We start from the raw sequence: 24,239 nt of genomic DNA on the forward strand, positions 1-24,239 counted from the left end.
AATCAAATAACAAGAGCAATGAAACTGCCCAAGTTATTAAAACGATCAATTATACCGCACATTGCAGGAGTAACTGATAAACTAGCCAGATGTTTGGAAAAAAACAAAACATCCGAGTCAGATTTGGCACGGTACATTAAATACAGAAATTAATATCTGGTACAAAAGATGTATTCCTGAAGCTATCAGCAGAAGGTGTGTACAGGATTAACTGCATGTGTGGTAAATGCTATGTTGGGCAAGCAGGACGAATGATCAGCACGAGACGAAAACAACATCAGAGAAATCTTAAATTCTCCCAAATGCAACTGTCAGCAGTAGTAGCAGAACACGCGTGCCAGCAAGGACGCTCAATTGATTTTGATGTTGAAGTTGTGCAAAACTAGCTACTACTGGCCAAGACTAATTAAACTATCGAAATTTAAAGAAATCAAAATAACTTGAACCATTCGGATAGCTACGGCCTTAGTGCGAATCATCAAATAATACATTATTTAATTGCATGCCTACAAAGGGCAGAGTACTTCAATAGGGATTACCGTTGGTAGGGCTATTTTAATAAACACAATAGACAGGAAGGACAAGTTCAAAGGGCTCGCATAATGCACAATGTACGTTGCCTCAGTAATCCCCCCCCCCCCCATTGTGCAAGAGCGCAGCTACGTGGTCAACACATTTACGCCTCTATAGAAGGAACGAAACAGTAAGACTTCTCCACAAATCTGGCTGTCGCCTGATGAAGCTAGTTGTAAATTACTGGCGTGTTGTGGCTTGGCTCTCCAACACACCGGTGTGCTGTACTCGTGACGAATTGATATGTTCTATTTACGTGACAACCCTTACTAGTTGGCTGTGTCGGGTGGTGTCGGGTTTTAACGACACATTTATATATTTACTACATACCACATTAATAAAAAAAATGCAACTACAGATATCACATCTTGATGCATTTATGAATCTTTATTTAGAATACAGGCACGTGAACATCTATATTGTAATAGGCACATATTTAGATTTTAAAATGACACATAACATGAAACATTTTCAACTGGCATCCTTTCCCAGTGGCGTGTGCAATCTACAAACCCAGCATTCTCAAACTGCCTCGTGAGTGGTTAAACCCAGAGTGGAAGAACTACGATAAATTGGTAAAAATATCAAGAGTGCTAATTTCGCGCATGAATTCCAATTCGTTAATTTTTAAATCCTATGTAATGAAACATGGCTTATACTGTATTATTATGCATACTGTACACATTATGTTCACACTTGCAAACGCATAAACTGACAACCAAGCTAAAAAAACCATAATGTACTATTTGAGGTAGGATAATGCAAGATTGTTATTTAATAATGTACATTTAAAAGAAAGTTCACAAACAAAAGTGTGAAAATGTACATGACGCAATCTAATGATACATTTTGAAAAGACATAGCTATTGTTAACTGAATAAATCCAAATGTTTCACACTCCAAAAGTAAACGTGTTCAGCCGTCGGAAAGCAACAGCAAACACAAATCAGAAGTCCCTGTACATTTAACACACATACAACATCACATTATCTCATTCCCAGATAAATTCTCAAGCATATTAATACAAAATAATACTTTAAAAGTCCTTCGTCAATACCCTCTAAAGACCACCCCCCATGTGTTTTAGTCATGGGGGTTCTTTGACCATACTTCACCATGATGATCAGTGCGGATGGAGGGGGCCCAGGGCAAGTTAACTTGTCACTCACTGCTGATATTAGCCATGGCCGGGAATCGAACTCAGGTCACCGGGTTCAAAGTGCAGTGCACTAACCATTGCACCTCCACTCACCCCAAAGGACTAGAGTATAATAATTGTTTTTAATGCTTTCATTTAAATAACAAATGGTCAGGAACATGTTTACAAAAGCAGCCGATGCCCTTTCATTAATATTGCTGACATTAAATGTAAAAAGTAATTGAACCCAGAAAACGTTCAAGCAAAAGACCCAAATAACACTTTTTATATAAAAATGTAATATCGTACTGTATACTAAATGTATTTCGTTCTATAATTGTATATGCCGCCAATTGGTTTTGCAATGTGCAAATTAAGTCTTAACAATAAACGCAACATGCTTTCAAACAAGCAAAACAAATTATAATTTTTTTTTATCTGCCCACACCACACAATAATGAAAATAAAAGGACATCATTGCACTTTATCACGTAAAGTTTTTATCGCATAAAACATAGTTATCAGCACTGCATTGATGTTGTCTTTTTAAAGTACCTCACAGCACAAGTGCAATAAAATACTGAAAAAAGGCATGTGCACCAATCATTTCTAAGTTCCAAACTCGCAACAAAAAGGTGTGATGCTACTAAACATTTATAAGACAAAAAAAATAGTTGCTTACATTTTAGAGCTACGAAGCACTCACAAGACATACGAATCAGCAAAACGTGCATTCAGTTATCTAGGTCAAGTATGTTCTCAATACATCATTGTGTCCTGATTTCCCAATGCGCATGCACAATTACAGTGAACAGATAGTAATCGAACTGCTTTGTCCGAGGCAACAATGAACTCGTGCTACCTCGGTTGCAACAATAAACGCAAATTATAATCAACAAGAGACCACAACGTATAAAATGACCTGAATATGAACGTATCCAATAGAGTTGAGCGTAAACGTACGTTAGTGAATATATAAAAAAGAAAAATAAATATACATCATTATGCATTGTCTTTGCACGACTTCAATATTACAGATGTTATACATTTTGCAGTTAAGACAGCCGAAGAGGTCGCATGCCAAGGACGTTTGCATGCCAAAATCGAGCCAGGTATTAAGTTTTATGTTTTAAACCTTCCAGCAAATGCTCGTGCCAAAGCAGATCGAGATGGCCGCATTTGCAAACAACATTTGACATTATTGCAGATATTTCTAAATAGCACCAAGTAAAGAAGCCAAATCATACATAGCATCACAACGCATCCATTTGCTTTTAAAAGTTAACACACTGCGAAAGTAACAAATTTGGACCAGCCGATTATGGAATTGGAATGAAGTTCATATGAGCAGGATGCAATGCACAATACAGCCAAGTGAAAGTATTAGTTACGCGTATATGCACATGCAAAACATCACAATCTGCATAAGGATTCGAGCAGTGAAAGGTTCTAAAGAGATCTCATTGCGTAATCAATACCAAAGTTTGGAGTGCAGGATAGTATGCGGGCATGTATTTAAGAGATCTGATGAGCGTCCTCTCCGTTCGTGTGGATGATGACGTCCAACGGCACCCCCTCGGTGACTTTATTCAGCTCTTCAACCTGGAACGTGTTCGCCTCCTCTGGTTTCGAATCGTAAATTCTGTCCAAGACAGAGTATAAGCATCACACAATAAGCATCACACAGTTCCAGCGGACGCCACTGTAACAACGTGTCGGCAAGTGTTCATTCGCATGTTTTTCTTGGCCAAGTTTGTCACATTTTGAACACAACCAAAACTAAGATGACACGTGTTGCACACATTGCTTTGCAATATCAAATGTAACCTTGGATGCAATAGCGCACGTGTTAATAATGACGATCACGATCATTCACGGTCCATCTACTGCTGGAAGAATGCCTCTGCGTCTTTGCCATTCCTCAGACTTACGATGCTACAATCCCATTCGCTCCTGTATGTGAACCGTCTCTTTGTGATGCGTTCCCTCCACCTTGGCTGCTATTCCATCATCAGCCTAATACATCGGCCACGTACGTAACTTTTCCTGGCATTCAACGGCAACCTTAAATTACATTCATTCTATACACCATGTGTTTCAGCAACAAAAACCTGCATGTACGACCCACCGATAGTGTACCAAATGTCTGAAGAGCGTAGAAAAGGGAGGGACCGAACAATAGGAGAGAAATATGCAAGGGGGAGTGAAGGCATGCTATTGAAAAGTAAAGCGTAGAGGAGACTTGAAGCGGAGTGAAAAGCGACCTGGCTAAGTGTGGTGACCAATGGTGGAGCGGTAGATCTTGGACGCTAGCATTCTGGGTTTTTCTGCTGTTTTTTTGAAAGCGCGTTCATAACAAGTAAAATTACACGCAAAACATCTACACTTTATTGGGTCACAAAATGGATTGCTTCGCGTATCGCGACTTTACCGAAAGACCCAAGAATATGAATTCCTGCAGTCACGAAAGCTTTAAGTCAAGATTTAGTACATATTTGTAATCCCATTAGTTCAATAAAGGAAAATTACACATTATTTATGCATAGACTTGGCATACAAAGGTTGTACCAAGTTATCTGAGCCTTTGCTGGGACATTGTCGTTCAGAGACAAGGGTGCAAGCTCTCATTTCCAGTGCCCCTCTACGATTTAGTCAATTGAGCAAGTCTGCACGAAATCAACCTGTGATCATCTCCTCGTGTGGCATAACGTCAATTTAGTACCACACCTTTAGCATCCATAAAAATCAGGTACTTGATTTTGCCTGCAGAGAACTCTCGGTTGGGTGTTGGACAAGTTGGATGTGTTCACCGCATGGACTGCTGATTGGACGCCGGGCCAAGCACAGTAAATTCCAGGTCTCATCACTGATAATAAAGTGCCTCAAAACCTGTCCAGGTCTGCCTTATATCGGGTCATGATCGATATGAAAAATCACCTGAGGCCCGCTCGTGCTGTCCCATGTCAGCACTCTGGGGATCCAACACACACACACCTTGCTCATACCCAAAAGATTCTGCCAGCTCGTATCTTCAAGAGAGTCTGCCACAAAGACAATCTGCCGCAGACCTTTTGGCGCGTTGCAAATATAGGCGCGCTGCCCTATACACTTTCAACAAGGTATTCACAAACTGAATTTGCTTTAGTGTTCTGCAGTCAAAAGGTCAATTACATCATGATGCTGGATTTTCACATTTCTGCACTTATCATCGTTTATCTACAATAGACGAAGGGAAATAGAGAATATTGTGCCCTGGCTCTTTTGAGAACTCAGACTATGAGTGACTCTGACATCAATAGTGTGTAGTGTTTACCTCTACATCAGGCTTTAGAACATTTTGTACCACCCTCATGCATCTGATTGGCACAACAAACACCCAATCAATTTCCTAGAGACAAGATGAGCCCTCTGTTACGCACACGGTTTTTTTCTTCCAAATTCTACACTCTAAGTCCAAATACGTCGCTGCTACGGTTTAGAACGGGCACCATAATAATAAAGCGTCATCCTACACACACACACACACAAAACGCCTCGGGGTTCGTACCGATCATAAATGAGGCCGTCCATGCCCAGCTCCTTGAGACGGTGTCGATTTTCGGACACGTTGGTGTCGTTGCCCCAGCAAAAGATCACCAGCCCCTTGGACTTGGCTTCCACAATGTAGGTTGGGTTTCGCAGAAGGTCCTCCGTGTGAGCGCTAATTCCCTGTGAACGCAAACGATTCATAAGAATGTGCATCAGAATAAGACAGTAGGCTTCAGAGCAAATTGGCTATTACAGGTGATCATCGATTGTCCGTTGCGCAATTATCCATCTTCCGACATCATCCGGAAGTCCTGGGCCGATCCGCCAAAAACCGAAAAAAATGCTCCAAAGGCTGTAACTAGTCCCACGATCGACACCACGTGCATTATTATGTCATTATTTGTGTCAAATATTATATACAGTAGATTATACACTACATACAACTTAATGAAAATACTGCACGTTTTTACATTTTTCATGACTAATAACAAGTCATAAAAACAGAATATATCCAGTGCGATCCGGCAAAAAGCGCATGTAATTCAGCTTTCGCCGGAGCACCGATCTAAAAGGCTGCGATCGTCGAACACAAGCTGTTGAAACAAGAGCATTGTGCGTACTTCATCCCATGCAGTATTCCAGAGTCGAGTAGTAAGTACGGTTACAGTAAATGCAGTAACTTTTAATAATAAGGTATTTGTTGTGTATTTGTATGTTTAATTACGCCAATTTCATATAGTAAACAAATTTAAAACACAACACCAAAAAAAACAATGTCTTTCAAGAATGTGCAAAAATAAGGCATTTAAAATAATGTGATTATCCGGCACCTCCTCCCGCCCCCCCCTCCCCCCCGAAGCCGCTGGATAAATCAACGATCTACTGTATAAAGGTCATAATTGTAAAAAAAGAATTTGTGAAGGAAAACACTCGCTGTAAACGGTGTGGCAGACGGGAGGCGCTGAGAGGGAGGGTAGCGTCGCGTTGGCTACTTCCGCTCGCTCACGATCCACAACGCTCCCATGCCTCACTACAACACAGTTCGCCTCTTTGGTCGGGTAGTCTCTCGTGCTTAAAATACAACCCCGTGAATTTAAACACAGCGCTGCAACAAAATGTCTGGATCTGTGGAGATCTGTTAAAAAGGACTGAACATCTGTAAAAAAAAATAGCTTTATAGCTCAGATTCCTCCAGTATAAATATAATGCTGAAAAGCAATTCTGCATCACAAAATACGCAACAGCGATTATAAGACCCACAAATAGTAAGTGTTTACTTGTCTTAAAATGGAATAGATCCTCTGTATAGCCTTTAACAGACTGCTGGGGCAAGTGCTATTTACGGACACCTGTGAAGGCCAGTAAAGAACACGACGGGATGGGTTGCGAGCACCACAACTGACCGCCTGCCAATGCTTACACATTGCACTCATTTGAGGCCAAGTAGGTCGAGGGGAAGCCCAAGAACAGGTTCAGATATTTGCCCAATCATATTGGCCGTGAGCCATCTCTTACCAGGATATTTTCGGCTTGAGCAAAGTGAATGGCGATTTGGGTGGAGCGAGTGCGGATGTCCATGAATTCTGGGTAAACCTCCGTCACTCCCTGAGTTAGGAAGAGTACCGGGTATTTATTCTGCTTCAAGCGGACCCTGGTAATAAGAAAAACCCATTAAAAACAATCATAGAAAAAAACAGCAAGATACGTCTTAAGTAAGGCAAACATTCAGAAATCAATGCAACATTTTGCTTTTAGATCCCAAGGCAATGGTAGAACAAGTGTTGTATATGTATATTTTTTCTTCTGATCTGTATATACAATGTTCCATACTTCATAATTTTAGTTTATCTCATCTAGGATTTTATATCGTGCCTGTGTCAAAGTACTTTACAAAAATAAAACGTACATTAGTATTGGCTGATGGGGAAGAGGGATGTGGTATGAGTTTCAGGGAGGTGAAGGGAAAAAAGGAAGGGTGATGATAGGGAAAGGGAGTGGCAAGTATAGGAAGGCGGAAGATGCTTAAGGTTGTAAGGATGCAGACAGCAAGCAGTAGAGGGATACGCTATTAAAAGAAAAGGAGTCTTAAGGGAGGAACGAAAGATGGTGAGTGAAGTTGCCCGTGTTGATGTCAAGCGGGAGTTTATTCCAATGGAGGGGGAGCCAGGAGGGAAAAGGGGCAGAAACGTGACTGAGCACAGGGAGGTGGGGGTGTAGTAAGGGACAATAAAGATTGTGAACAAATTCTGTTTGCTTGACATGGTTTTTTGCCATGTAAACCAAAATTCCTCACAACCTGATTGGTTTATCCAGATAGACAAAGTTCCACAATCACACTGAAATGTATGCTGTAAACAACACCCTTATTTAAATAAAAAATGGTTAAAAAGGTTTAGTTTGAACATCGTATGCTTTACAGAGAATCCAAGACATTACATATAATCCCCAATGCAGACAGAACAAAGGAAAGACTCTCTTTGGAAGTGACCTAAAGATTTTACAATGCTGCAACACTTCTACATTCTCCAAGGACAAAGGCAACTCCTGCTGCATCAATCATTTTATTTCAGTGACTCCCTCTTGGACAGGTGTTGACTAATCCTGCTCGCAGGCTTAGCTCAGGATGCCCAAATACAGACCCACCCCAAGGTGATGTGGGTGGAAGCAATGTGTCATGCGATACTATCCACGATCATGACCAAACAAGTGTGGGTGATCATCACGACACACTGGGTGCCGCAGAAGAAATGCAAACCGGAGCGGTGGCCAGGCGAAGCAACTGGAGACTTACATGGCACAGATATTGGCATCGAATGAGGAGTATATGATGCGTCGTGTTTTGGCTTGTTGCTGTACGCAGGTCAGGATGATATCAACAAATTGGTTCATGTCGAAGTAAGACGAGAGATTCCCTTCCCACACTCCATTCTAAAAAAAGAGAACAAACGTGCATAAACATTACTCCTAAAGGATGGTTTCCGAATTTTGTAAAAGATTGTATTTAAAGGTGAAAATAATGTTTTAATTGTCAGGCATTTAACCAAATGCGTTTTTGACAAACTAATCTTAAATGTAATGCATGTATTATTGTACTCTGGGTTTCTAGATTTCTCAAGTAAAACGTCTCACCTTCTGCTGCAAGGGCCATTTTATTTCAATGTCAAAGCCAACATGCTCAGGAACGCCTTCAAAGACCTTAAAAACAAACCATCCAATGATCAAAAACGACTAAGAGGAAACAGAGCAGAGAGCATACACCATAGAAGGTCAAAAACACCATGACTTAATCTTTGCATTGTTTGAATTGAAGAAATCACCTGGTCTAGTGTCGGGAACGACTGAGTTTCTGGGACGTCGTGAGAATCATTGAGACTGGAATCTGCAATGACAGCCATGGTACATTGTCAGCACAATCGTACAACATAAATTAATTGTGAATGTAATTTTGCATGGCCACATTCAAGCGAACAGAAACTATACATTAAGAGACACACCCAGGCATTTTTCTACGTCTATATTAATTGCTACAATTAATTGTATTACTTTACCATTAATTCAGCAAGTGAATTTATGATACTGTTGAGTGGTGTAAAATAAACAGCTTAATTGACCCAACGGTCAATACGAACACCACGTGCAGTTGGATTAGAAAACACAAAGTAGGTTGTTATTTTTTTTTATATTCATGTAAAATAAACTTTAACAGTTCAAAGGTTATGAGTGTGCCTTAATGAACGGCGACAGAGGCTGACATACCGTGGTCAAGGTCGACTTTTTTTGCATGAGCGTGAGCCAGCTTCATGGATATAGGAAGGGAGTCAAGAGCATAGCAAAACTTAAAAGCACTTACAATCAAATTAAATGGCAAACTCTATGCCAGATAATTTGCCAAGGTTCATACCCGAGTGCTTATGCTATCATAAACAAGAGTGACTATTATTTTTAATGGTAATATTTTTATAAGCCTTTTTTTTGCGTGTCTGGAATATGACGATGTAACATCTTTTAAAATGGAAACTTATACAATTAATAGGTTTACTCTGTTTGGGGCTAATTCCAATCTTGGTAGAAAATGAAGCTCACAAATGATACTTGGCCAATATGGGAATCATGTCTTATATGTACAAAATTGATCCAACAAAGTTTTCAAAGAGAAAATTAAATGCTTAACAAAGTCGATGCTATTTATATCATATTGCTAACTAATCTAAAAGTTGTTAGTACATAGCAACCCATCAATGTAATCTGTGAAAACCAAGGAAGGCTCTGACGAACTTAAGCGACTTAAAAAAATTAACAATATTTTTTATTCAGTCTTTAACAGTCAAAATGCTATTAAACAATGTTTGTTTTTATTCGTATTCTTATGGTCTTTCGGTAAAGCCACGTAGATAGAAATATCGCAGCTCTCCCGCGATATTTCTCACCTGTTGACGATCGCTTGTGTTGCGATCAAAACGTCGTGATATTGTTATTTTTTATATTTTTTTAATTATTTTATCTATCTACGTAGCGTTACCAAAAGACCCAAACAACATGAATTCCTGCAGTCACGAAAGCTTTAAGTCAATGTTTGTTTTAATAGGCCACGGCTTATCACCTCAATTTAATTCTTCGTCACATCAAACCATGTGTATGTGGAACTTCTTTCGCACCGTACGTAGCAGAAGACTTTTAAATCTATAGTTTTTGATGTAAAGATTCCACGATATTTTGCCTACTTAATGCCAATGCACCAGGCTCCATGATCGCCTCCCGTCGTCCCTATTTGAATTTAAATTCACAACCCTTTAAGAAGCTGTCCCTAAGGCAAACTATGACCAATTTTCACTCATGCTCTTCTACACATAATCACATTAATTTGTCCAACCAGCTGTATACATGGGTACACCACAGTTATTCCATCAGCAGCAGGTCGCGTTTTGGAGGGGTTAAAAAATAATGGCTATTCCCATCTCTTTGAAGAGGTCTGGCCAGAGTGGAAGAGTAGGGAGAAGCTCTCTAGACCTCCCTCTAGTGGAGGCCCTCCCACCAAGCAAGTGCTGAGAGAAATTGGGAGAACTACACCTTCACCGTAAACCTCTGCAAAGATATCAATGTTCCGTGCATTTGCTTAGGGTTTCTTACCCAGCTCTTTACGATGTCATCTTCTCACAATCTATACTGTTTTCCAAACGTTTGTTACGATGTCCGTGTACAATCACACTAAAGCTCCTTCTCCTCACGTATTTAGAGTGATGTAGAACCAGCAGTTCATAACCGGGTGTGCATGTGCTATAAAAGTGACGTATCGCCTTTACCTTAAGCATTTGCAGTTGTTGGTAAGTCAGCTCCCTCACAGGGATCTCCAACAGCTCAGATTGATCATCCATGTGCCTCTACAAAAAAGGAAATGTAGAGGCTTAGGGTTTTACGAAGACCCTATTATGTTCCGTTTAGATGTAATGTTTGTGACTGCCATTGACTCGTGTGGCTAACAGGCCCACCAGGACATCTCTGAAAGTAGAGTTCTCATGGGTAGTGGTGGAATGAATTATCACGATTCAGCGTCCCAATTCAAGACGTCGTGTATTTTTTTAACACTGCGGTGAATGGCAGCACCTCCAGTGGCTGCAGGAATGATGCCAACCAATTAAGTATAAACACATGGAAATGCATATTTTCTTATACACTCAATTCAATGCATGTTTTGCGACGTTGAGAATCAATAACAATTCACGAATCAATAAATTATGCTATCCCTACTCATGGGACAGGTCAAAATTAAATAGGTTACAGAGCAACTGCAATATACTCTGCACAAGACAGTTTATTAAATGTAACTTTCTGAAGCGTACCTGGTTTACAAGACATTTGTTTCCTTTGGTAATACACGTGTAAGGGTAATGTACATATGGCAAACAAATGATGTGGATATTTCAAATGAACATTCAGCTATCGAGTCACCGACTGCCATGTCAAGCAGGGTCACAATCATCTACAAACCACGTGGGCAACATCTTTATGTTTTTTTTAAACCAAGACAATGGAGTTTGAAACCAAATTTAGGGAATTTTTTGTATTATATTGGTATCAAAGCATCGATGAAGGTTAAAATATTCGTCGGGGGTTATATGACCAAGTCTAGAAATAATCTGCACGAACCAACTTTTTTCTTTATTATGTAACACTAAATTATGTTTGTGGAATATTTTAGATTTCTCATTTGGCAGTTGCTTTTGTTATGACTTCCACTCGCTTTATTGCTGTAGTTTTTTAGTTTGCTTTTGTCATTTTAGTGACCCGAGTAACTCTTGCAAATGAAACTACCCTAATCTCTTCAATTCTTACCTTGCTCAACACAATAAACTTGAATTTTAAACTTGCATAGTATCACCATCAAAAGTGCTATTAGTATGCATGCATATGAAACTAAATTAGTTGCTTCCATAATGAAATAGGTGTTAGACTTTAAGTACAGTTAACTCTTGATTATCCGTGGGTGAATAAATTAACTGTGCTTTCAAAAAAGGTTATTAAAATATATCTACACACACTGGTTTAATAATTAACTGCTCATCATTGTTGAGGGCAGTCCCTCTGACCTCAAATGTGATCGTGATTAAGCCCATTACTTCATGCAGAGCTAAAAACAGAAGACATTCTGCCACATTGTAACTCTTCACCCCCCATCATACATACGTGAGCAATAAATGGTTTAAAACAGCCAAATGTATGCAATTTTTGCCATAATTTATCATGGGCATGTTCTCTAATTGCTGTTGTTCAGCGGCCCTCAGTTATTACTGCAGGTTTGATAACAATAACATGCGCCCGTCTTGTTTCTGCTTTACAATGGGTCGTAATGATTGCCTGACGTCATTTGCAAGAGTAGGTCATTGTGTGCTGGCGTCAGGGTCCATTGAAAAAAAATTACACGGAAATTACTGCTTTTGGATTATACTTAGCAATCACTGTATTTGGTTATCCAGGTCACTCTTGCAAATGAGTCTAAGTTGGTCTCTTGTGTTGTCACCTGGTTAAAGAAAACAAACTTATCTGCGTTTCTGTTTAATCCAGATTACCACCTCCAAATCCTCAACCCTATTATACCAGATAATCAAGAGTTGACCCACACTAAAACCTTCATTCCAAAAGGCATGCTTCAAGCTCTAAGCAATCAATTACATACTCCGATATAACCTTACCTTTTTCATGGAGATACAGCAGGTAAAATCATGATATACTACTGGAACAAGATCTTTGGAGAGATGAACGTCCAGCTCTACATAAGCAGCTCCCTGAAATAACAAGACCATAAGCTTGCCACGTAACCTGGAACTATCAACACCTGGCACATAATTTGGAAGGTTGATGCATCACTTCAACATCAACATGTGGAATGTTGCTCATTTATATGTTAACATTGTCAACTGCATATTACGCTTTAAATATCTACACTCATACTCCTAGCTTAGCTCTCAGCTTCCTGGATCGGACGAGATTGGGATGCATCCCGGATGATTTGGTCATAGACCTGGACGGTGTTTGGATTGGATGACCACCATACATATAGCGGATGTCAGAGGTTGATTTTGGGCGATGGTGTTAGCAGAGGGCAGTGCAGTAATATCTGCTGTTGTGCTGTACTATGCTAAAAGTCTATGCTCCCTGCCACCACCAACCTGCACTGATCAGTGTGGTCAAGAATGGTTAAATAATGTCCATGATCTGCACGGTGTGGAGAGGTTCTCATTCAGTAGTTGATCCATAACATGGCCGTACATGATTACATGATTACACAGGGCAACAAGAGAAGGTTAAAGTGCAGTGCCATGCGAGCTTATCTTCAGCATTGGTCAAGGACAATGCAATAATTTTGTTTTAAAGTGTAAACTGTAAAAAAAAATCTAAATACGTATGGCAAAGCTCACAAAGCTCAAACACTAACATCACACAACTAGAGCTTTAACATATGCCTTACACAAACTACAAAGTTTAAGGATTTGCAACAATTAAAAACAATTCATTTTAGAATTAAAATATTCTTTAAATTCACACCCTCAATGAATGTGGAAATATTATGAAGACATTGATTATTTTGCAATTAAGGACATTTCCTGAATTCACGTTGATAATTGAGCATTTAGAATAAAATATTGAAAGTGTGAGCATATTAGCAAGAATCCAGGATTACAAAAAATATAGCATGCTGTAAATGTAAAGAAAACTGATTGTGAATGCTCTACACTAAGTTAATCTACATGTGGAAGGAAAATGTTACCGAAACCAATGCGATATTCATCCACTTACATGGCTTGCAGCATTCTTAAATGAGGTGATGGTGTTTTCTCGAACTTTAGCAAGCCTAAGAACATAAATATACATTAAACAAAAACCCTAATTTTATGAAGAAATCTGAATTGTAATGGAAACTACATTCCAAATTTAAATACACCAAAATAAGCTTAAAATATAAATAATGTTCTAAGCATCTTAATTAAACATATTTTCTTAGACTTTGTATCAACAATACTGTAGCTTATAAAACGTTGATTCAATTATCAATGTATATTGCTTTTCAAATGCATTGCAATAAAACCTACACTTGTAAAAAGTGTATTTTTGAAAATGAATGCATTTCATTCTACAATTAATGCATGGGTCAACTGAACATCCAACCTGTGGGCTTGACAAAAGAAACACTTCCATTATTAGGCTGTTGTGCTTTTTGGAAACAATTCAGCATCAAGTAAAATTAAGGCACAAGTTGAGAGTGCAAGGCCATGTTGAATTCATGAAAAATTCACTAACTTCTCTGTGAAGTATGATATGCCAGCACCCCTATGACCGATGTCGAGGGTCTGGCGTGGCTTCCAATACTTGGAGAATGAGGCCTTCATATCACAATGCAGGTCTTGGGCTGGGTGGATGATGAAGTAGTCAACTGAAATGACGAGTCAGAAGAGAAAAGTCAATGACAGTTACAGAACAAAGTTGTTTGGTTCATCAATATGGAAAAAATACACGTGAATTTTAACTTAAATTATCATTCACTATGTCAAAACCAGACTTCATTTATGCAGCTTAACATTACGCCTCTGGGCAATAAATTCCATTAATGGGAGATAATCCATGTTAAAGAACTAAATAGGTATATATGCGACTATTACATTTGAAGACAGGCTATGATATTCCACACGGGTAATAATTTGGCTCAAACTATTTCAAAGAGCTTTTTTTTATTAACAAAAATTAAACAAGGTACCTACACATAAAATGTTAACACTTCAAGTAAAAAGCTTCATGCGGAATGCAGTGCTGACCGTTCACTTTGCCGATTGTCTGCCGCGTGTTTCGTCCCATGATGGGCAGACTAATGACGCCATTGCTTTTGCTCGTTTCCATGAGAGTCGATGAAAGTAGGCAGGCCGTGCCCACCAGGCCTGGCAAGGCATCGCTCTGTACCACCCTCTCACTCAGATCCTCCTGTTGACAAAAGAGATTTGGTTTGTTATCAAAAGCAAACTCTCTCGAGCCTTGCACAAAAATACCAAACACATAAACAAAGCAAACCGTGCGTGTACTAGTTTGGCACAAGACATTCAGGCAACATACACATCACGAAACACTGGTTTGTTCAATCCAGAGTTAGATATAATGGCATCCAGTCATGACTAATATTGCACATTTTGTCATTTTTTTCTCACTTTATACAAATAAAAGCAATGTTTATTTGCACAAGCCCAAAACAACAAAGATCCTCCTTAACAGTCTTTTGGGGAAAGTGCTGTTCACAAGCACTTATGAAGGCTGGTACAGTACACGAGGGGGTGGGTGGCCAGCACCATGCCCGACCACCTTGGTCTCCCCAGTAGTGATATTTACACACCGCACCAATTACTAATATCAGGACGATTCGATCTAGGGGAGGCCGAGGACTGGTTCAGATAATTGTCACTGGTGTTGGCCATGAGCAGAAATCAAACTCAGGTCGCCAGCTTTGTCGCGCAGCATGCTAACCGCGGCATGACCAGGCCCCAAGTGTAATGCAAAACACATGCGCACATCCAGCCATACCTCAAAAAAGTCAAAGGTAAGCTCCAGGTTCCCTGGGTCCACTGTATGGACCATGTACTCCATCCAGCATGATGGCTCCAGGGCATATCCACACTCGGGCTGGGAGTGCCGTGACTTGTACTGGCCCTGACTGATGAGAGAGATCTCAAGGGATAGTGGCACCTTGGGGTTGTCGGTCTGGGTACATTCTGCCTCCGTGTAATTTTCTGAATCGTCATCTTCCTCTGTGCCTTCAATAGTCAGCTTCACTCTGCCGAAAGGAGTAACAAAAAATATTTATTACAATTTGAAATTCTAGTCCACGCGTTTTAAAATTTTAAACCAAAACTGTATGAAACCCTAACACACGTGCACTTGAAACGATAAAGACAGACCGATGTACAGGAATATACTAGGAACATGTTCAAATCACGTTGTTATAATACATTTGCACATTTTGGCCATGCCATTGTTATTACAGCAGAAAATGACCCGCTCATTTTTCATGACGTCTGGAGATCTTTAATATCGACTAAAGCAGACGGCACGCATTTTATAGTTAATACATCCGCAGTAATAACCAGGGGCAGCCTGCAGGATTCGAAGCATGAACCTCTCCAAACAAAGCGGTGAATGTGGGCCCACGTTGTTACCTAAAACGTGAGTTCTTGAATTTCTTCTTATTTATGAGAACAGGCGGCTTGTTAGAAAAGTGCAGACGTAACCGGAGCTCTGTTTGGCAGGTCAACCAACCGATGTCAACAGATGTCACTCCATCTGTACATAGAAAAAGATGACAACTTAATACAATTTAATCACGCACAGAGGCTGCAACTCAATGGCGATTGTCATAAGAATACATTACATGCATTTGTACTCAATGTTATTCTAATTCTGTCCATGAAGTGGAATGTTGCTTTGACAAGGGCACACCCTCCCCATCTAAGTGTTATCTTCAAATTTAAATAATTTGACTCGATAGTTATGAAAATAAATTGGCCAACCATACAATGCCTCCAATGCAATGCATCCCTAGTTGTCGAACTGTCAATTAAATGTATCAGTTACAATAGACATATCCCCGAGGTATACATATGTTCTCTTGTGATTTTGACAAATGTTACAGAAAAAAAGTTCACCCAATGCTAATTAAGGTTCTGTTGCATATCTCAGGATGCTCGCAACGTGATACTTACTGACAATGCCAAAATGTCCTCCATCAACACTGCAATTGGCACCTGTAGATAACAGATCGCACTGTTACTTCTGAAATGAATGAAATACCTCTTTGCAAACTTGTCCATAAATGACAGGCTTAATTTGAGAAAATGGGTAAGACATTACTACGATGAATACAACATCAATATTAAATCAACACCGGTCTCAAGTTTCTTACCAATTGGTGTAAACTCCCTGGGATGGAGGTGGGTCTCCCATTTGTTAACCGTGACCAGTTTACTTCCATCTTTAGTCTGTCGGAAAATGAGAAGTCAACTGTGAAATGTTATCATTGAATTAAAGTTTTATTATTCAGACTGGCTTCGAGTCACTGCTAATGGAAGTCGTAATACATCTTTCTATGCGAATGATGCAACTGCCTTGTTTAGAAACATCTGTAAGCATTTGTAAATGACTTTGCTTTAAAATCTAAAGTATGGTGGTATTGCACCTTTGACTCGTAGAAGCAGCCTTTGAAGAAGCGAAAATGTACAGTTTTCACAGAGAGCAGGGGTACAGTCACCGTCCAGATGTTACTGCATAAGTGCAAAAAGGCCAAACAAAGATAGTTAAACACCAGCAACACATGTAAATGGATTCTAAATCGTGCCACTGTTTGTTTAAGACATAATTGCTTTTCCATAGTATGCCGTTAAGCGTATCAAAAATTGAAATGCATAAAGGGTTTTTATCCTTGCAATAATTTACTAAAAAGTACATTGTAATTAGCTAAATTGTAAGACTTAAGGGAATCAATGTAAAACATGTCAACTTCATATGAGACGAAATAATATTCACCTGTCTGGTAATTCTTGATGCAAAGTTACAGAGTTCTCAGATTTCCAGCTGCCCAAGTCTTGGCTGTCCCCACACAACCCCACAGCTTCCCCTGTTCAAAATATAACAAAAAATATACAATCCTGTTCAATATTTTTTTAAAGGAAATCCAACATTGTGGTAAACGGGTATTTGATATAAGTGTTTCAGCACTGACCAGGGTGAAGTATAGTTAAACAAGAGCCAATGAACGACGTGAAACATAGAGCCCTTCATCCAGGAGTGAATGTACAAAGGGTTATACACATCACATTATTTCCATGACTTATTAAAGTTAAAATACAATAAGCATTTAAACTTGTAATAAATACCCATTACTATGTTCATCCATGCGGCATACATTCAGAGATCAGCCAACCAAATTACCTGGAAGAGTATCTGCCCTGACGAGGAATGTGACCTGAGACGGCACCATTTTCTTTCAAGAGGTAGACTGGCGTGAAACCGGTTTACTTTGTCTAAAATAGATTTTAAAAGGGGGAGAAAGAAAACAGTTGATTAGATATTTTAAAAAGTGACACTTTCAAAGCGGGCAACAGCAATACAAAAAAATACTGTAGTCAGTAATTTCTTACTCATATAAGCATTGAAGGCAGTGCTCAACTCACATTCGTCAGGGTTAATAATTCCGCACTTGTACGGTGGGGGCGACTCTCCATGCAAACCACAATGTCACTTGCAGTATTGATTTTATCGACCGTGGCGTAGTGATGGGGCGAGTCAAACTCACCAACCGGAATTTGAAACTCGCAAACCTAATTGTGAGCCACCCCTCTACCATTTCCTTTTGAGACACCTGGTCAGTTAAAGATCTAGCTCAAGGTTAATTGTTTCCATTAACCAAATTGTTCCATATCACTCTGCATTAACAGCTTTGGATAAAGGTTTTCTCTTGCTGTTTATACAGATTTCAAAGGTGATGTTTTCAGAAATATCCTGTTAACTTCCACACAAAGCAGTACTAACACAAAGATATTTTTTGATGAACACTTAATTTTATATTAAGTCTAAAGTAAGTGTGACTTAAATTTTGATTTAAAGCTTTCGTGACTGCAGTAATTCATATTCTTAGTTTTTTCGGTAAAGTCACGTTGAAGAGAAACAACAAAATAACAAAATATATATAAAACAATAAAAAAAAATTCTCACGACGTTTCGACCATAACTCAAACGGTCATCATCAGGTGATGTTTTATATATATTTTGTTATTTTGTTGTTTCTCTTCAACGTGACTTTACCGAAAAAACTAAGAATATAAGTGTGACTTATTAATATATTATTGTTACACTTTGTTTATACAGGAAAACCTCAACCAAGTATCAAATATTCTTTAGAAGGGTCCTGCCAAGATTTCACAGTAGGGGGCGATCCTGCTATGCGTAATCCAAATTGAGTAATTTGCAGGTCATTTTTTTTCCATTGGGATGTTTGGCCAATACAAATTATACTATATATATTCTTGGTTCTTTCGGTAAAGTCACGTAGAAGCTTTAAATCAAAACAAATTATACTGTTTGGGGTTTTTTTATCCATGGGAGAAAACCGGAGAACCTGGAAAATATAACAACCGCTATTCGCCACTAAGTGGCGGTGATGTCATCACGGCGCTTGTGCCAGGCTATGTGCACGTTAAGGCCAAGTGAAGTGTTAACGCGCACAAGCAGGAGGTCACGGGACAGACCCATGTGCCGTGAGTTGACTAGCCGAGATGACCGGCTGATGCACCAGCTGTGCCCCCTACTCTGCCGGAGAAAAACACAGTCACCTACATCGGTTAAAATAATGCCTTTGGAATACAAGCTTAATTTTTGTAGAGCTTTCCTAACTACAGGTGTTAAATACAATTCTGAATGTTCAGGAGTATAGGTACGTACTCTCTAGGTTTATTATGCATGTCTAATAAAGATGTGAAACACACGGGCTAATTGTTCGATATGTATTTTAAGGTTTCTGTTGAAACTCAAACCTGACACCCTCGCCTTCAACAACACACTACATTAGTTCAAAAGGGCATTCTATACATGCAAACACGTTAAAGAACAATGACCATGTTGCTTTGCTTTCACGAATGCTGCGAATTCAAACTGAAAAAAAGCATAATTTACAACTTTGATGAACTCGTTTTTTAAACTTGCACTTATTGACTCGAGCAAAACTGCAATTGTAAATAATCGCCTACCCTGCTATCATATTAAAGAAATAAAGATTTAAACTCCGTCATTATCTGCACATTTCAAAAATCTGTATGTATTGAAAAATATATCTATGCCAAAACGTTGTGCCAGTGTGCAAGCCAAAATACCCACTTTCGAGGGATTTTCTGCAGCTCCTTCTACTGAAGGTCCTTCTGCCAGTAGCGATTGGGACCTTTTAACCCCTGTTTAAGATGCTTTAGCTCTGCTCCACGTTTTATCAAACATCGAGAGAAACGTCTTAAATAATCTAGTTCGCATAACTGGCATGACGCCATTACATCTTTAGCGTGGCATTCTGGCAACACCATACCTTCCATGACAATCTGTGAGAATTACATTTAAATTAGTAGATACAGTCATTTAAAATGCGAATAGCTACCAGAATTGCAATTCCCGAAGGAATTGTGCAAAAGTGAAATTATGGAAATCAAACTAAATCCCTGCTAGAATCTCTCACCAGTTGTAATGAAACGTGGCTTGGCTAAACTGAATTGAAATTTACTTTTAAACGATGCTCTCTCGTCAACTCTTAGCTTTGTTGCGTTGCGAAGAAACAAGTTTGACACTCACCCTCCCAACCCACCGACAGCTCAGCACTTGTCCTGCTCGCTCTTCTGTGCCACCTCCACGCTCGACTGGAGGACGAGGAGGGTTTTGCCTCCTTTAATGCCCCTCTCACCTTGCCTCGCCCATCACTGGCCCCACCACCGATGGATGGCCTCACGAGTATCGACACGTCAACAAATCCCCATCTGGAACAAATACGTGCACATTTAGTTGAGAAGCGACGGGCAATTTTTAGACTTGACGGCCCCCCATCTCTCTCTCTCTCTGGCCCGGGGTCTGTCAGCGGTCACAAACCGGTTTTTTAAAAAGTGGCCATCGACCAACATTGGGGAGGGGGGGGGCAAAGCTTAATTTTTAAACATTCAACCCGCACGCAACACAAAAACTGTGAATTTACTTTATAAATACATTTTTTTTAATCTATGACATGCTCCATGATATGGCACAGTGCCTACAATATTAAAACATATTCCACATTGTGAATTTTAAAAAAAGCTGTTTATAGTGTCGTTTGTAACAGTATAAACTATATGGCAGTTTAAAAAATATGGAAGTTCATATAGGGTGTATTTTTTTTACATAAACGCTCCAGTGTGAACGATGCATAACGAGACACCCTATTAAAAAAAAAGTGCATTTATAGGCTTCATATAAATTATACATCTTTTTTTAATGACACATACCAAGTATGCGAATCAAACGTACTTCAGATGGGATACCAATTCTATCAAAGGATCTTTCAAATGTGGCAAGGCAGCCAGGAGTACTGGAATGAAACATTAATCTCTACTCGACGGGGCTACGTGACAACTTTGCTCCTGGACACGATTGTTTTTGTTAACTCACTTTGTACCGAGTGTTGCCGAGTATTACTAAGACGACTGCATATGAAATGTGTAAAGTTAAATGTGTTAGTACGTGTAAATTACTCCGTGTATGTGTGTATATCGCCGTGTACACACGAAGCTTTGTAGAGCTCTACGTATGTGTGTTACTGTGGTTGTAAGTGGGTGTGCGTATTTCTGTTGACAGTTTCAGCATATTGGGCAACGGCAGGCAAATTGTCGACATCCTGAGGCGTTGCTTTTTAAGCAATTCTCTATTAAATTTTGATTTAAAGCTTTCGTGACTGCAGTAATTCATATTCTTAGTTTTTTTCGGTAAAGTCACGTTGAAGAGAAACAACAAAATAATTTTTATTGTTTTATATATATTTTATTATTTTGTTGTTTCTCTTCAACGTGACTTTACCGAAAAAACTAAGAATATCAATTCTCTATTGTTTTTTTTTTGAAATTTTGCTTATTTATGGAATAAGTTAATGGATTGACAACGATTAAACTTGAAGGTCAGTTTGTCTTGAGTACAGTACTTCGCTTTTGTGTACATCTCAGTGTCTTATCTCGTATCTATATACTGCACAGCATGTCCTGATGCAATACATGTGTACCCGGTGCGGTATGGAAAAAACATCGTCACTGGGGAGACAAAGACGGCCGGGCGTGGTGCTGGCCACCCACCCCCCTCTCGTGTAATCGCGTCGGCCTTTATAAGTTAGATACTCGCTAACAGCACTTGTCCCTACAGTGTGTTACAGGCTACACGGGGGGTGTCTGTCTTTATAGCTGTGTGTGTGTGGTGTATATCTCTGTGTCTTCACGTCTCTCTGGTGTATACATCATTGTGTGTCTACGTGACTATCTCTGCGTGCATCTAGTTTGTGTATATCTCTGTGTGTGTACTGCATCTCTTTGTATGCATGTGTACTATATATGTCTCTCTCTCTGTGTGTACGTGTTGCCCCCCATGGTATCTACGTGTACATTTATTGTAAGTACCTCTGTGTGTTCATACCCTTGGGTGTCTACGTGTACATGTGTACACACTGAATGCAGCAAAAAATAATTACGATTTATAAGACGCACGCGTGTACATCTCTCGAGTATTATGTATCTCTGTGTGCGCACATCGCTCTAGTGTTGCCCATCTCCGTGTACATCGATGGGAGTGTTATGAATCTCTGTGCACGTCGCTCCAGCGTATCTCTCTGTACGCGTACGTCTCTTCTACGTGTCCGCGATAATCTCTGTGGGTGTGTACGAGTGAGTGTTCGCCAGCAGCAACAACACGGCTCTCCCCCCACACGCTCACCCTTCTCGCTCGCCCCGCCACTTGTCCACCACCACTCCTCCTCTTCCGCACAGCCGGTGGGGTGGACAATTAACAGCCGCCGAAGCCACCGCCACTACCCAACAGCCCCCGATGCTGCTCCTTCCCGGGCTAAAATAAAGAAAGGTGGCGAGAGGGGGTCGAGGCGAACTGACGACGACGAGGAGGAGGAGGACGACGAGGAGGCGAGGATTCGACGACAGCGACGCGCCACGGATAACTTCTCGCTGCTCAAGCCGGTCCAGACCGGTGCCGCATCCTGTCCGCACTGCGCATGCGTACAACCCCGCCCCCCCCGCAACCCACCCCGCCCCCCCGCCGCAACCCCCCGGCCCCCCCCCCCGCAACCCCCCGGCCCCCCCCCGCAACCCCCCGGCCCCCCCCCCCCGCAACCCGCCCCCCGCAACCCCCCCCGCAACCCGCCCCCCCCGCCCCCCCGCAACCCCCACAAATCCCAACCCCCAGTTTAAATAGAGGGCAGTGTGGGGGATTGGGGGGGGGGTGCGCCACGCTTATCCAGACTGGAATTTGAAACGCCCGCTCCCCTTGTATTTCATACACTGCATTGGCCACGACCACTGGAACCGCGTGTTGCTGTGTCGCGTGTTATTATTATTACACGCTTTTTATAAACTCACTCTATTCTGTTGTTGTTGTATCCTCAAATCTTGTAACTCAGTTTTTACCAACTTCCCAATGTGGTATCGACTGCAAACTTGGTATACTTATGTCATACTGATGACAATACTATATTCTATCATTTAAAAAAAAAATGTTTTAAACATTCTATTTTATAGGTTAGATGTTTCGGCTTGGGTCTAAATGTCCACGGTAAACTCACGTTGGTGTTGTGGACATTCCACATTCACATTTACTGGGCCGACTTTATCAGAATGAGAATATTTATTTTATACCTGGAGGAATCCGCTCGTTTCTCAATCCGCTTGTCCTGGTGATACACTACTACACTATACACTACTATACACTACTACACTATACACTACTATACTATACACTACTATACACTACTACACTATACACTACTATACTACACTATACACTACTATACTACACTATACACTACTATACTATACACTACTATACACTACTATACTACACTACTATACTACACTACTATACTACACTATACACTACTATACTACACTATACACTGCTATACACTACTATACACTACTATACTACACTATACGCTACTACACTATACACTACTATACACTACTACAATACGCACTACTATACTACACTACTACACTATACACTACTATACACTACTACACTACACACTACTATACTACACAATACACTACTACACTATACACTACTATACTACGCTATACACTACATACTACTATACTACACAATACACTACTACACTATACACTACACTACACACTACTATACTACACTATACACTACTATACACTACACACTACTATACTACACAATACACTACTACACTATACACTACTATTGATGCCCCTAGGGTCTGGAATGCTATTGCCAATAAACTGCAACTTGAATCACTACCTATGAGATCTTCACTCAAAACTGCTCTAGAGGAGTTGTACAACCCTAGCTGCCACTGCTATTCAGTAGCCTAAAATATGGCTCTAGATTTTGGTGTTATAATTAATTTATGTAGTTTATTGTAAAAAAATTCGGTCACAGTCCCTATGATCACTGTTACATTGGATTTATGGCTTTTATTTTGGTGATTTCGAAAAGTTTTTTTTTGTTTTGGCCATGTTTTTGTTTATTGTAGTACGGAGTTGACTGATGGCCTTAATCTTAGTTGTCTTGTGGTTGTTGTTGTTATTTTGACTTGCATCCCACTGGGATTTTTGCACACAGCGTTGGTGTACGGTGCTATTTCAGGAATATTTTTGATATTTTTTTCCCTGGATTTTCTGTTTGCACAGTCACAAAATCACGTTAAGATGTTTTCTTGTTCATG

General features: G+C 40.0%; 1 protein-coding gene across 2 annotated transcripts; it reads right to left on the bottom strand.

Annotated features, from left to right (window-relative positions):
- Positions 1 to 941: 941 nt before the first annotated feature.
- GPCPD1 (glycerophosphocholine phosphodiesterase 1) lies at positions 942 to 22,542 on the bottom strand. Of its 2 annotated transcripts, XM_032948302.1 has the most exons (21): positions 22,247 to 22,542; positions 20,099 to 20,280; positions 17,699 to 17,790; positions 17,294 to 17,384; positions 16,947 to 17,031; positions 16,674 to 16,749; positions 16,474 to 16,515; positions 15,931 to 16,054; positions 15,299 to 15,548; positions 14,545 to 14,707; positions 14,033 to 14,165; positions 13,532 to 13,586; positions 12,427 to 12,519; positions 10,540 to 10,617; positions 8,996 to 9,035; positions 8,557 to 8,618; positions 8,369 to 8,434; positions 8,031 to 8,167; positions 6,755 to 6,890; positions 5,259 to 5,419; positions 942 to 3,353 (listed from the first exon to the last, which is right to left on the bottom strand). In XM_032948302.1, exons 3-21 carry the CDS (start codon positions 17,745 to 17,747, stop codon positions 3,227 to 3,229), a joined length of 1,968 nt encoding a protein of 655 aa, XP_032804193.1. In that variant the 5' UTR covers positions 17,748 to 17,790; positions 20,099 to 20,280; positions 22,247 to 22,542; the 3' UTR covers positions 942 to 3,226. The 2 variants fall into 2 exon arrangements, with proteins under 2 accessions (XP_032804193.1, XP_075920411.1); XM_076064296.1 differs by lacking the exon at positions 12,427 to 12,519.
- Positions 22,543 to 24,239: the final 1,697 nt, after the last annotated feature.

Source organism: Petromyzon marinus, chromosome 6 (genome assembly GCF_048934315.1).
Source record: "Petromyzon marinus isolate PM22_M1 ecotype Great Lakes invasive population chromosome 6, UKy_Petmar_22M1.pri1.0, whole genome shotgun sequence".
Classification (NCBI taxonomy): domain Eukaryota; kingdom Metazoa; phylum Chordata; class Hyperoartia; order Petromyzontiformes; family Petromyzontidae; genus Petromyzon; species Petromyzon marinus.

What these genes read in the sequence shown, in the direction of transcription:
- GPCPD1 (XM_032948302.1), bottom strand. Translation starts at nt 17,747, where the DNA reads ATGGTGCCGTCTCAGGTCACATTCCTCGTCAGGGCAGATACTCTTCCA. An exon ending in TTAAGAATGCTGCAAGCCAT is followed by an intron (nt 12,520 to 13,531) that starts GTAAGTGGATGA and finishes TTGTTATTTCAG; the next exon opens with GGAGCTGCTTATGTAGAGCT. An exon ending in GCTGTATCTCCATGAAAAAG is followed by an intron (nt 10,618 to 12,426) that starts GTAAGGTTATAT and finishes CCTTTTTTGTAG; the next exon opens with AGGCACATGGATGATCAATC.